At 30.3% G+C, this 14,682-nt stretch overlaps 1 protein-coding gene across 2 annotated transcripts in view; it reads right to left on the bottom strand.

Annotated features, from left to right (window-relative positions):
- Positions 1–14,682, bottom strand: part of Usp12-46 (Ubiquitin-specific protease 12/46) — a 58,097-nt gene that overhangs the window by 34,913 nt on the left and 8,502 nt on the right. For both annotated transcript variants that reach the window (XM_067276588.1, XM_067276590.1), the window contains exon 2: positions 5,309–5,389. In XM_067276588.1, the coding sequence (XP_067132689.1) occupies positions 5,309–5,389 (81 nt within the window). The remainder of the gene's footprint in view (positions 1–5,308; positions 5,390–14,682) is intronic.

Here is a 14,682-nt window from a genome sequence, read left to right as displayed (position 1 = left end):
TCCATGACTTTTCCTTATCTGATAAATTCCCTGACATTTCCAGGTTTTCCAGATGTCCAGGTCCATTGGATGCCTTGTTTATAATCAGTTAGAAAAATATTTGTTTAACACTATCTTTAGCTTTCAGTTACCTGGCAGTTCAAGGTTAAGTTACAAGTTACACTTACAATGCAGGGCTTCTACTTGCCACTAGTCAAACTGTTTTTGCTGATTAAAACATATTTTATCAAAACATTACAAAACATTATATTATATATAACTGAATACATATTTTATCATAAAATATTACTAAAACTTGTAGTAATGACTAAGAACTAGATTGATATTAATATTAAAACTAGTGATAGGATGATTAATCAGAATCACAATTGGAAAAATTGGGCATTTTCCAGTAATCAAAATCAAGCAAATCTCATCACAACTTTCAATTCTTAAAAACAATTCTTCCACTTTTATAAGAAAATTAATTATTTGTTTCAATTGAAGACTAAAAATTTTATAAATTATGATATTAACAATTAAGTATTAGTTTATTGGAAATGTTCAGGTTGACAAAGCAAAAACTATGTGATGCTCCATAAATGAGGTGATGTCTATCATGGCAGACTTTCCTTTTGTGTAATCAGAGCAAATGAGAGATTGCACTTGTCAATACTAACTGTCCCCATTTCAGAGGAGATAGATAGGGTGACTTTAGAGTTGCTGGTTTCACCAGCAATATGCAAGTAATGCCTTTTATTTTTTTAAGCAAAAGTTTTAATGCTTATGGAAAATACAGAATATACAAAATGAAATATTTGGATTAGACTACTTCTTGACATAGGAACCATTCAAGTTCAAACACTTGTCCCAGCAGTGTACTGTACCTGCTTGAAGATGCCTGCATTGTAGAATGCCAGTTCCTGGCCATACAAACATCTGTGAACAGCTGATTTAACCTCTTAATCAGAATGGAACCTCTCTCCAGCCAGGAATTTCTTCAAAGCACCAAACAGGACACTGAACAATTTTTCCGACAGTGTCTTCAAGTGAATGCTGTGGTCGCTTTGAATCATTTGATCAACAGCAGTAACTGTTTGAGGTGAAGTTGCACTTGCCAGATGACCTGACCTGTGCTCATCAATCACACACTGACAACCATTTTTAAACATTTCACATCATTGATGGACATTTGAATAGTCCATGCAATCATCACCATAGTTTTTGCATTTCTGCATGAATATGTTCACATTCCTTGCCCCGCTGCCTATAGAAAATGAATAACACTTCGCTGCTCTTGGAGCGTGGATGATAATAGTGTGGCATTATTTTCTTTCCAATTGCCAGAAATGTCAAACAGGTGACACAAGTGTTCCTATTGTGCAATAGTGTAGCCAGAAATTCAAACTTCACTTACTATATTCATGTTTTTGTGTACACATTAAATCATTTGTTTAAAAAAATAAAATACATTACTTATTGAAACATCCTTGTATATATTAAAAGCAAAATGTTGTCATTACTAGGGTTTCTCATTTCCCAGTCTTTTGCTTATCCCAGGATTCCGGGATAAAACTGAACTATTTCCAGGATCCTGGGATAGAATTAATTATTTTTAAGATATACAAAATATCATGAAATCAAATGACATTGTACTCTAAATGGCTGTAATATGGACAAAGATAACGTAAAAATACTGCAGAAAGAAAAAGCAACATACAATAGGAAGTTTAAAGAAATTATAGAAATTATAAAAAGTAAAGAAAGTATAAATAAAAATCTAAGTCTAAAAATAAATGAAAACTGGCTTAATATATTATAAGTAAAAATTTTTTATATAAAAAATAATTTTCTTAAAAAATAATTTTTAAAAGATGGTTTTTTTTAAACAATCCACAATCAGACCACTACAAGGTGGCTAACCGTCATACGTGGCAACACCAAAAATACCAGCAGAAACGTCAAGAGAGGGGTGGAGAGGAAAGGGGGCAGAAAAAAGCTCAATTTTTTTAAATTGTAATGTATAATTGTCTATCCACAAAAGGATTTAAAATAGTTAGTTAAAAATCAGATTTTACAAGATTTTAATTTATACAATGTGTAACCTAAAGGTATATCTATACAGTTAGAGCGTCGATAAGTGGAACCAATTGGGGACTGGGGTCCTTCCAGTTAATGATTTGTTCCAGTTTCCGACTTTGTACGAAAAAATACATTAATCTGTCCGATGTTCAAATTTTTCTCCGTTGCGTATCGCTTCCTGTTGAATTTTTCTCCGTTGCGTGTCACTTCGTGTTGAATTTTCGTCAATTTTAAGCATAACGAAAATTTTTTTAATAATCATCGAGGCTATCGTATCGTTAAAAATTATTTCTGCATTTTGTACAAACAAAATAAATATATTAAAGAATATAAAAAACATGAAAATTATACTTTAGAAGTAAATTTAGTATTAAAAACATTCGATTCAGCACGACACAGTCCGACTGAAAATCATTCCACTTTCCGGCCATTCCACTTATCGACGTTCCACTTATCGACACTCTATTGTATATGGTTTATGTACTCATTAATTTCTATGTACGTTCTCCTTACTAAAATAAATAAACAATATGCATTATATTATAGTTGACTGAGGAGGGGCATAGCCCAAAATGCATACAAAAAAGATGTACCGTATCAACTCAACTAAATAAAGATAATTGATGAAAAACTTGCTGTGTGTCTTCGAAATACACTATAAAACTAGTGTTTAATAAGTCAGAAATCATAAAATCAAATGATATAATTATTTTTCATTTTTTAAATTAATTTAATACGTTCTGCAACCTCCAAAATCATATTAATAATGCAGTGTAAGATATATATTAAAAATTACCTTTGAATTACATAGAAATTTTCACAAATAGAAAAAATTTATTAAAGTTTGCTGGAAACTGCATACAACAACAAAGACAACAAAAAACAAAAAAAAAAATGCTTTGAATTGAGTTGAAAATTAAAAAGAAAGAACAGATCAAACTTCTAACTTAAAAGGTAATTTTCATTTTTTAAATAAAACATAATATAAAAATTTACAATAATGTTTTGTAAAATTTTAAAAAGCAAAGATGGTCAATACTCCCATTACTCAATCTGATTCTTTTAGCGTGTTCGTATAACATGCTAAAAGAGACTTGTATAACACAGTAAAACGTCATCACCGACTCATGTCGTGACAGGATTGGTCGAATCTGGACCAATAGTAGATATTGTACAAACCGTTGAGTTTAAACAAGACTGGACCTACTAAAAAGCAATTATTATTTAATGGCCATAAAAATTATATTTTTATTAATGATGTCTCCAAAGTTAAGTTATTTTTCTGCGAAAAATTTGCTGATCAGGAAACACGCGTCTGCTGTTCGATGAGCCGCTCCGCGACGAAAACAAGCTTAAGCAATGGCGTCTTCAAACGGTGCACACTCGGTACGTAATCCTACAAGTTTTTGTTTATAGGATAATTTATATGGATTATTCCCAAAAAATTATATGTGATTTGGAAAAGTTGAGTCAAATTAGTCTAGAATCGATTAATTTTATGGAAGAAAACCTTTCAAACAGCCATAGCTCCTAAACTGCGCACGTGCTGGGCTGTGATTGGCTCATGTATTTAAGTAACTCGTACAACACGGATTCATATAACAAGGGATGTATCTACCGTGTTATAGGGGGGGTCTACTGTAATTAAATAATTTCTGGATTAAAATTGTCTGTTTCTTTACAATGTTATTCATAAATGCTTAAATTATTATTTTAATAAAATATGTCATAATTTTGACCCCAAACACAAAAAAATGAAGAAGTTTAAACCGATCTTCTACTTGCCATGCTAAATGTAGCAAACGCCATTATCAATCTTCTAGAATTGCCAGATGGCAGCATTCAAGCATCCAACATTCACGTTTTGGGCTGAAAATGACTGCCACAACCTCTCTATTATTTTAATATTTTTATTTATTTAATTTTGCATTAATTTTGTCTTCATTTTTTGAACTCTTAATTACAATTTTTTAAATTAATTACAACTTTTATTTTCTTTTGTGATGACATAACTATGGAAATTGTTTTAGTGTTGTTTTGCACAAAAGATAATCAAATTTAAATTTATTTTAATTTTTTAGCATTTTCATTAATTTTTGCTTTATAAATTTGCCTGCTTTTTAAAAATATTTTAAAACTTTATTTAAGTTATAAGCAAATTAACTATCGGGCTACCTAGTTTCAAATCAAGGCTGGCACTAAGCAAAAATATTTAAGTGTCAGAAAACAGTTTAAAATATATATAAAATTATATTTTGAAAAAATATTATATAAAATTAATTTTAATATTTACTATGTTTATTATAATGATAAATTACTTTCTCATTGTAATTATGAAAGTTTTTGATATGATTCATAGATGATGCTGTAATATGTTAAATTTTCAAATGTGATTCGCATGATTCTAAGTAAAAATTCTTGTTCATGTAAGTTTGAGTTTTAAAATTTGTTTATGGCTCAGGTGAATGAATTCAAAAATGATTAACTCGTAATGATAATATTTGTTTGGCTAATTGCATCACTTGCTGAACCTCAGTTAGTGTTAAATACAATGGAATTAAAGCATTTATAAGGCATGCCAATTGTGAAAAGCATGAAAAAAGAACTACATCTTCTTATTTACCTTCCCTCTCACCCCAGTCATTGCACCAGCTAACGAAGCAGTTTTCCAAAGATAGCAACCCTAGATGACACAATGGGACAGTTCTTTGAGTAAAAGGGAATTAACTGTAATTTCTTTAATGGTAGTGTTGCAATATTAACTTTATCTGAAATAAGATTACAGATTTATTTTATAGTACAGAATAAAAGTATATACATCCACATATAAATGGAGAATATTCAGGTTTCTTTCAAAAGGTTGATTCTGAATTTCCCAATTATTTTCCATTCTTAAGTTTAATGTTTATTAATTAATGAATGTACCATTCTCGTAATGTAAATCATTAATTTTTCTAAACTAAAATAAACTTTAGAAAGCATTCAAAAGAATCGGAATCAAGAGAAATTTTGGTATTGCACCATCACTAATTAAACTCACCAAACTAGAAAATCCAGCAGTATAACTCTTAGTTTAATAAAAACAAACATTTTCAACAAACTTAAGTTGCCATCTTCAGATTGAGAAGTATTCAGAAGATAATTAAATCAATGTTACGTGCTAGATTTTCTGGTTCAGTGAGTGTTTTAATTTTATTATTACAAAAGAGAAGAAGAAAAAAAATTTTTAAATATAAACAATACATACATTAACTAATCCAAAATAGTGTTCATTTGAAGGAAACTGGTCATGTCCTATTTCTTTCTCCAATTGAGAGGCGTTGGCTCCCTTAAAATGTAGATATTTAAAATTATTTAATCTTTTCATAAATAATACTTTTAAAATGTATCAAATTAATGAAGTATGATTAAACATTTTTATAAATACATGATAGAAAAACAAGTTAATGTCAGAACTATAACTTAGTTAAATATAATTTGAAAAGTTTATTTTTGTTCATATTTGTAATACAAATTACATAAAAACACTAATCAAAAAACTCAATAGCATTTAAGCCAAATAAAATACTATGTTTTTTACAGTAGTCTATACAGATTAATGATTACTGCTCCCAACTAAACAAATTCCCAGTTAAAATACAAATAAAAAATAAACAACAAAACAATAAAATCCTAAAAACAAAAAATAAAAGGGTAAAAGAAATAAATAAAAAGTACAGTATATAAAATAAACAAAAGTATAAAAATTACAATGGATGGAATATAAAAATTGCAAAGTAAAAATATAAAAGAATTAAATTCATAATACATATGGTTGAGCCAATAAATCCTTGGACTCACATGGATAGAGAAAAAGAATACTACTAAACTTTTTAATGATAAAAGATATTATTATATACATGCATTTTTTTTAATTAATGTACTAGCCATTTTGTTCTACACACATTCTCCAGCAGTGGACAAGATCGTCAAATATCTTTTGGAAGTTTGTTTATTGCTGTTTTATAGTGCAAGGGAGATGAGCCATGCTGTGCCAATCATATGATAAAATGTCAAATTAAACATAAGAAATAGTGCTTATAAAGGAAGCAGTTAATATAAAATAGCAACATGCAAGACATTAACATGGTAAAATCATAAAAATAGCCAAAAAGGCTTAAAAAAGCAAAATACAGTATATACCAGTATATATAATAAAATTATCACTAACCATCAACTATAACAACAGAACAATGTAAAAGTATAAAAGTACTAAAAACTTTATAAAACCATTCAACAAAAACAAAAATAATAAAAGTAAATGTATAAAATGAAGAATAAAATGTATGCTTTAAGACAAGTGCAGCTAATAGAAAATACAAAATAGCAATATGCAATATGTTGAAATGTTAAAATGATAAAAATAAAAGGTTAAATAAATAAATAAACAGGTAAAATATACATATATGATAAAATAATCACTCACAATAGATAAAATAAGAAAACTATGTCAACAAGCATACTAATGATAAAAGAGCAATAAAAACTGCATAAAACAATCAATGAGAATAAAAACAATACAAATATATGTATAAAATAACGCATAAAATGGCCGTATTTCTTTATGCAGCGCTCAAAAAGCACTTTACAGCAAACACTCTGAAACCTGTTTCTAAATGGCCAACACTGCTCGTGACGTCATTTCACTACACTCTCGCTGCATAAAGAAATGCAGTCAATGCATGACATAAGACAGAGTTAAAATAAAAGTAATGTATGAGGCTAACAGGTATAGCAATTCAGGAAAGTAAGCACAGAAACAATGACAGTTTAACTGCAGGATTCTTTTGGCTATTATTTTGAAATGTAGTTGTATAGGAATGAATTGGATATTGGAGGTATCCAGCAATAACAAAAGAAGGCAATTCCGGGATGTTAACTCCTAGTCTTTATTGTCAGGAATTTCTCAGATTGCTTTACTGACACAGTTTCTACCAGTTTTTAATTTTTGAATTTTGCAAGGGCTGTCAAGCAGTAGATTCTATTGATGTTTGGAAAAGGGACAGATTCCTCAATGTATGCCCAGTATTCAAGTGTAAAATAAGAAAACATGGCTTCTCAGATCCAGTAAATGCTTTTTCCTACCCGCTCTACCCCTTAGGGCTTTATGTTCCTTTCTAGCCAGTCTGCATGGCACTGGTATTTAGAGCCTCACGCGTACTTTTGTTTTTATTTTGTATTCTTGTCGGGATATCAATGTAACCTGTTTCATTGTGTTCTTTTGTATTTATTTTGTGTTCATTTACGGCCCCGTTGCCGGCATCATGGGATCCCATTCCTCTTTCCCTCCACCCCCTTTATCCCCACCCCACCCTTCTAACCCCACCCCTCTCTTCACGCTATTACCCTCTCCTCCTCCGGCTATGCCAATTGGTTCGGCCTTATCTTGTCTTCAAAATGTCTTCAAAAGTAAATGCTTTTGAAATACTATCAGTATGTGATCATTTGTTAATTAAAGATTTTACAATTGAAGAAAAAATTTCGGTTCACTGTGACCCATCCACTGCAAAGCGCAAAGGAATGACATACAGAGTGCATAAGCAATATGTATAGATGCACCAGTGTTTCCTACAGCTGCACCTTCACAATGTAACCAGGCAGAAGACTAATCTGTCCAGACTATATCATTCAGTTGACTCTGATCTGAGATCCCAAAGGGCTAATGACTAACCAACAGACTTGAATGGAGTCTGGTTTGAGCCACTTGTTTATTTGAAGCAAAGGCCAAAGCAGTATGTTGAAAACACTGTTTACTGCCAAACATTTTTCCATCCCTTCCATTTATTGTCTTTACAATTTGTTCCATTTTTCAATATGTTGTCAGATATCATCTTTGTATTTAGGACCCCCTTGGGTTTAGTTGGCTCAATGATTGTAGATCTAGTAAATACACCTTCCAACAATTAGCAAACTAACTAAGAATTTGTTTCTTTCTTTTCCATCATTTCATTAAGTCAGTTTCTTTGTTTCAATTTTCCTCTAAATAGGTAAAGTTGTCAGTCTCTTTCCAATGAGAAAGTGTGCTGATGCTAATAGTTTCTCTTCGTTCATGTCATTGTAGTGGTACATTATTGGACAACTATTGATTGTTGCTTCAATTTTGATTAGAATTGTGTATATCTCTTCTTGGTTCAATTTTGCACATCCAATTGTCTTTTGACTGCTCTTTTTGTCATCTGTACCAATCTTTCCCACTATCCACCCCATCAACAAGCACATTCTGCAATATACTTCTATGTCGCTTCTTGCAAGGAAAGGAAGCTGTCTACTTGTAAATTTATTTTTCAAACCCCAAATATTTGCTAATTCTTTTTCCATGACCTTGAACATTTTTGCATTGTCTAAGTAAATTGTTGCATTTATGCCTCTCTCTAAAAAAAAATCACAGACAAAAGATAAATTATTCTGGTGTCATTTGTTGTACCAATTCTAAATGTTTGGCAGGTATTGTTGCATTGCACAAATGAATGACATAATATACCTGGCATAGGCAAATGTGGCTCCGAGAGCCACATGCAGCTCTTTTTGAGTTACATGCGGCTCTTGCTGAAAGTGTTAATTTCTGTTTTTTATTATTATTTTTACAATTTTATTTTTATAATTTTGTGAAAATATGTTTATTAAAAAAATTCAATATTTATTTTATATTATATTTATATTATATAATAAAATTGCATGCTTTACCATACTATCCGCCACAACAGTACAGAACTGCGGCTCCCATGCATTTTTCAAAACTTACATTTCTGCTCCCACTGAACTCTTGCTTGCCCACCCCTGTAATATACAACTTATTGGCTTTTTCTTCTATGATTAAAAATAGACCTACGAAGTCTATGCCTGTCTCAAATGGTGTTGTTAACTTTATTCTTCTCAGTTGGCATTGATGCTTCAATTTCTTTACCAGGATTATTTTGTAATTTCTTATAGATAATACATTTGCTGATTTCATTCTTGATTGTTCATACAAGATTTTTTGCAGTATTCCATTTCTGAATATTGAAGCATTCCAACAACCTGAAGCAATTCTTAGAAATAGACCAAACAAATTTGTTTATGTTAAATTATTTGCACAATATGCTGAGAGAAACTTAAGGTTAGAGTTTTTATTTTGATTTCTTCTTTTATATATTTAAACAAATAAATGCCAATATTCACTGCTAGTTATCTTTTTGATTGGAGCTAAATGATTCGTGCTTATCAGTAAATTACAATCAATTTCTCTGTGACAAATGATTTAACAAACTGCAGTTCCATAAGTACATCATAGAGTAAGTGTATTTCTCAGTCCATTTTTCTTGCTTGTTTTTAAACATTTCAAAAGTTTGATTTTATCAACTCTATGAAGTTGTTCTTTCCTGGACTTCTATCTTTGGCTGAGATCATCAGGTAAAATGTCATTCCAATCTATTCCTAGTTTCCAAGTATCCTGAAATAGAACTTTTCCTACAATCATTATCAGTGAAATTAATTCCTGTGGATCAAATATTTTTGCAGTTGTGCTGAGTACAATACATTTTATTACAATTTCTATGGCTAAGTTTGATGTTTCGATTTGTATATACAGGCGATCCCAGACTTATAAATGTTCAACTTACAAACTTTCAGACTTATGAACAATTTCACCATATGTCTAAAATTTCATGCAGATTATAAATTCTCTTGCCACTTGTTGAGTGATGTTGAAGTTAATTTTGGCCAGTTATAAATAATAAATTTTTATAAATAATTACCATTGTTGCTCATGAAGTAGCATTTAAGTCAGTTATGTCAGATTAATGGCATTTTTTGTTATTGTTTCCAATTTTTATAAACTTTTACAATTAGTGCTTCAAAAATGTATCTAAAATATAATAGTAAATCTAGCAGAAGAGAAAAATGCAAGTGTCACTATTACTGTGAAACTAAATAAAACATTATAAAACTAAGTGCATTAGGTTAAAAAAAAAAAAAAAACTGCATTTGAAACATTTCCTGATAAGCATAGGAAGTGGGTAAATGAGCATGATGTATTGTATTAATACATTGAAGGATCAAACACTAACAATAAGTAGTTATTCTGTGTAAAAATGTACTTTCTAGTTTAATTTTCAACTTGGGACAAAACCTCGGGAACCTAACCTGTTGGTATGTAGGGGAGTACCAATACAATGTTCTTTTTTCCATTTCCAATGGATTCCCATAACTTTTGAACATTAGCAACATCTTTACTTGCTTCCAAATCATTCAACTATCTTTGAGGTTTGATATCCATTTCTGCATTGCTATACTTATTTTTTCACAATTGTTTTTACTATTTCATATTTTCTACTTCTTCCTTTGTCTTTCCTCTTGGCTTTGAGGTCATAGACATAAAGGCCTGTTTTGATCATTCTTGAGTGTTCAGGAAACTTTTTATTTTAGCTTAATATTTGATTGCTGAAGCAAGGAGGCGGCAGCTGCTTATTAATCCAAAGAGTAATTGGCAAAATTGGCATGTCATTATCTTGTTTATCAGTGCTATTTTTCATCTTTAACTTTTGATTTGATCTACAAAATCTTTGTTACTTTTCAATCTTCTTTTTTAAGGATAATTTTAAGAATGCTTGACTGCCATTGGCTGCAATAACTATTGGAAAAGTTTGGTTTTAAAAGTGTTGCAATGATTTCCAGAATGGGATTGGGGCCCTTCTCTAGTACTTGATTTAGTAATGATAAATTTTTCTAATGAGATACCACATCAAATACAATAAGTGTCTTTAGTTTTTGCATATGTCATCTATTACAGCATCTATTTGTTGTGGAAGTTAGAATCTGTCATTTTCTTTAGTGTTTGCTACTTCAACCTGTCCTCATTTGATATAAATGTTTACTGCTTCCACACAGCATTTCTTATCTTATTGAAAATATTTCAATAAGCTGTTAAATTGTTGAGTGGCATTCTCTTCATTAATTTTCAACTCTGCTGTTACTTTTCTATGGTAAATTTATGACTACATGATTTTCTTCTCTTCAAATTTTGTCATCGAAGTTTCTAAATGTATGTTGTTTGAACTTGGGAACTTTAAAAGGCTCACACCAGTCCACTTGTTTCTAATTTTAGTGAAATTAGTAGTAGACTGGTGTGATAAGTCCTTTATATTTATTATTTAAAAAATTTAGTTTTTAAAAACAATTTTTTAGCAAGTATTTTTAAAGGTTCTAATTTTGAAGATCTACCATGTCAACCTCTTATTATAATGATCTCTCTACTGAAGGAAAAAAAATGGCACCTCTCAAAATTTGACTCGTCCTACTGCTTCTCTCTCAGATTCCTTTGATGACATTTTACAACTCCAGATTTTCCATGTATGGGGATATACATCCCCACTATAGTGTATTTACCCCACTCAAATTTTTTATATATATATGTAAATATGATTAACTATTTGATTAACTCTCCAGAAATTTATGCTGCAGAGTCATTAAAAGCATATAAAACTTTTGATGCTTACAATTATTTCATCAGTGGGAAAATTCAAGATATTTCTATTAGGTGAAGTAGATATGAAGAAATAGAGCCTGGCCAATGGTCAGTCAAAAAACAGAGAGAGATGTCAGTATCGCATTGCCCATGAAAAGGATGGCAAAATTCTTGCTTGACATTGTTTGCGCATGACTGGGTAATTCAGTTTTTTAATACAAATGGAACATCCATTTCATAAGTAGAAAGTTTTCATATGAAAGCATAAATTATTTTTTAAATGTATTACTGTATTATCACAGAAATGGAGAAAATCCACAACACAGCAACTAACTACACTTACAAGTAATAACACTAGTAAGCTCCAATTTCACTAGAAGTATTTTTGTGCCTACTCACACTGAACATGCTACAATGGCAACTTCCACCAATACAGTCTATAATACATTATTCAAACAAATTCAATGATTGATATTTTCTTCTGTAATATTGCTTCTCTTAAAAAGTTTTCAAAAGCTACACACCAACTTAAGGTCCTAAGCTATTTAAAATATCTGGATTATTCTCTATTACCCCAGAGATGGGATACTGTATACTATTGATTTAATAGTAAACAGTTTATCATCTCTGTGAAAGATTTCATAACAGAAATGAATGATTAGCTTTGGATCTGCTCAGTGTCTATAAAATTCTTATACAAGTTGATAATAAAATTCATTATTACAAAGATGTGACAGCACATACCTTGCAGTTAACATTATTGAAATATAAAAAGTGACAGATGAAAATCAGCACTCAATTTCAAAATGGGTATTATTGGTAATTACTCATGAATTTGCTCTCAGATTATTGACAAATTTAGACATGGTTAATAAAAAAGCTCTATGATTACCCTATTTTCTTCTATTAAATCAATGTGAAATGATTTGGAGGTTAGTAAAACTTGAAAAAGAGAACAGATAATGCCATAAAACTTTCCTAATGAGACAACAGTAATTGTTAACTATGCCAATCAATCAGCCAAATTTTTAGCTTGACAACATTTTGTTAGGTTTTTATGTTTTAAAATAATTCAGTTTCTTTGTAAATTTTCTTTTTTACTATTGTAATATATGTAAACCAGAAACTGCATTATTCATAAAACACAATTTAATTTATTTAATTAAATTTGCATCTTTGAAAATTCATTATATTCAATTTAACAAAGCTAATCTATCTAAATAAAAATTTTTTTTATATACAGTAGAGCATCGATTATCCGACTTAATTGGGGACTGGGGTTGGTCGGATAACTGAAAAGTCGGATAACCGAAAAGTATGAAAAAATACATTATTAGTAGTGTATTAGGCCTGGTTTAAATATTAGCCTCCCTTTCATGGTCGAGCCAGTGCTGCCAGCTAAAACATGCAAAAATTTAACAAAAATAATATTAAAGTAGCCAAAACATAACTAAATATTGTAGCGCCACATCACTAGCGGACATTTGAATTTGCCAACTAGAACGCGGTCGGTTAACCGATAAGTCGGTTAATCGGGGGTCAAATAATCAATGCTCTACTGTATTAACAATAATTTTAACATTACTTTTTGTAAAATTTATTAATTGAAATAATTATATTTTTTAATGATTAACATAAAATATAATTTTGTTGAACTATTATAATAAATTTGATAGTGTGAGATATTTATTTAAACAAACAATTGTGTTGGCTAATAATTAACTAAACACCTCCAAAATAAGCCATCACCATAAAATTTTCAACACAATCATATATATAGGTGAGTAATTATTTATTTATTACTAGGGCATATCTGTTGTCACTCTTCCCACGACAGTCACAATTCTAAGGCTGCCGCAAATTATTTGTGTTGCACAATGACGAGCAATTCCAATTTTGTGAACTGCAGAACACAAAATACCTTCTTTGTTGTAGTGTAACCATTTTTATTTATCTGCTTCCTAGTAGTAGTAGACAGGGTGTTTAAGTGCAGATGGGAAAGGAAACTCAGATGGTTACTCTATCAATTGGTTTATGTCACATACTTCACAGATAGTAATTAACATAATTACAGTAATTTAAAATGGTAGCATTCATTTGGAAGCCCTGTATGTACTGTACATACCTATATAATGATTTTTATCTTAGTCTTTAATAAAAATTTTTAATTACTAAGATTTAAAACAACTCTATAATTTAATTATACAAATAATCATGTATTAATTTTTACAAAAATAAATATGAGAATTTACAATTTTGTAGTGAATGACATTTTTGATGCAAGATTAAATGTAAATTCAATTTTTGTCCCAGAATAAAATAATTTATTTCAAAATAAAGCAAAAGAACAGAAAATAGAACAAAATATTTACGATTAATATATTATTAATGCCTTTTATTCAAGTAAATTGATTTACCATTTACCTCGCTCGTTATTTTATTGATTTTCTTTCCTTATTACCAGGAACATTATTACAATGACTTGAGAAGAAGCTATAGAACAGTTTATAATAATACTAGCTGATCTGGCCACGCGTTGTTGTGGCTCAAAATGTATCTATTATAAATGTATAACACTTCCCCCATGGGGAGAATTTCAAAAAATCCCTTCTTAGTGTACATTCTCTTGACGTAACCTATTAAAACGCAATTAAAACCGCAAAAAACCGCATGCAAAATAGTATAAATAGAAGCCGAGTTCTTCACAGTAGCCTTAATTGTCCCTCTCCCCCAGTGGGGGGAATTTCGACATGTATATTATATAAAAACACGTACGTATTCAAATGCAACGTGGTGTCAAAATTTCAAAGGAATCGGTAGGAACAAACGAACGTTATATTTTATTTATATGGATAGATAGAAAATGGTCTGCTTTAGTCCATTCTCACAGAAAAGCAAACTTAGGTCGTCGGAAGTTAGCTCCATCTGTTGGACATAAAAGCCTTAATCCATATATAAATATATTTTTGAAAGAGGGAAATGGTGGTCTTCACATATGCCAGAAACCTTCATGGAAATGTATTAAACAACTTTCTGAAGTTTCATGGCAATCGGATAAATGGTGTGGTAATGCATGAAGGACAAACACACAGACAGACAACAGACAGACATTCGTTCATTTTTATATATATAGATGAAAT

The sequence above is a fragment of the Centruroides vittatus genome, unplaced genomic scaffold (genome assembly GCF_030686945.1).
Source record: "Centruroides vittatus isolate TY-2023 unplaced genomic scaffold, ASM3068694v2 contig_7, whole genome shotgun sequence".
Classification (NCBI taxonomy): domain Eukaryota; kingdom Metazoa; phylum Arthropoda; class Arachnida; order Scorpiones; family Buthidae; genus Centruroides; species Centruroides vittatus.
This window is presented reverse-complemented; position numbering and strand designations above follow the sequence as displayed.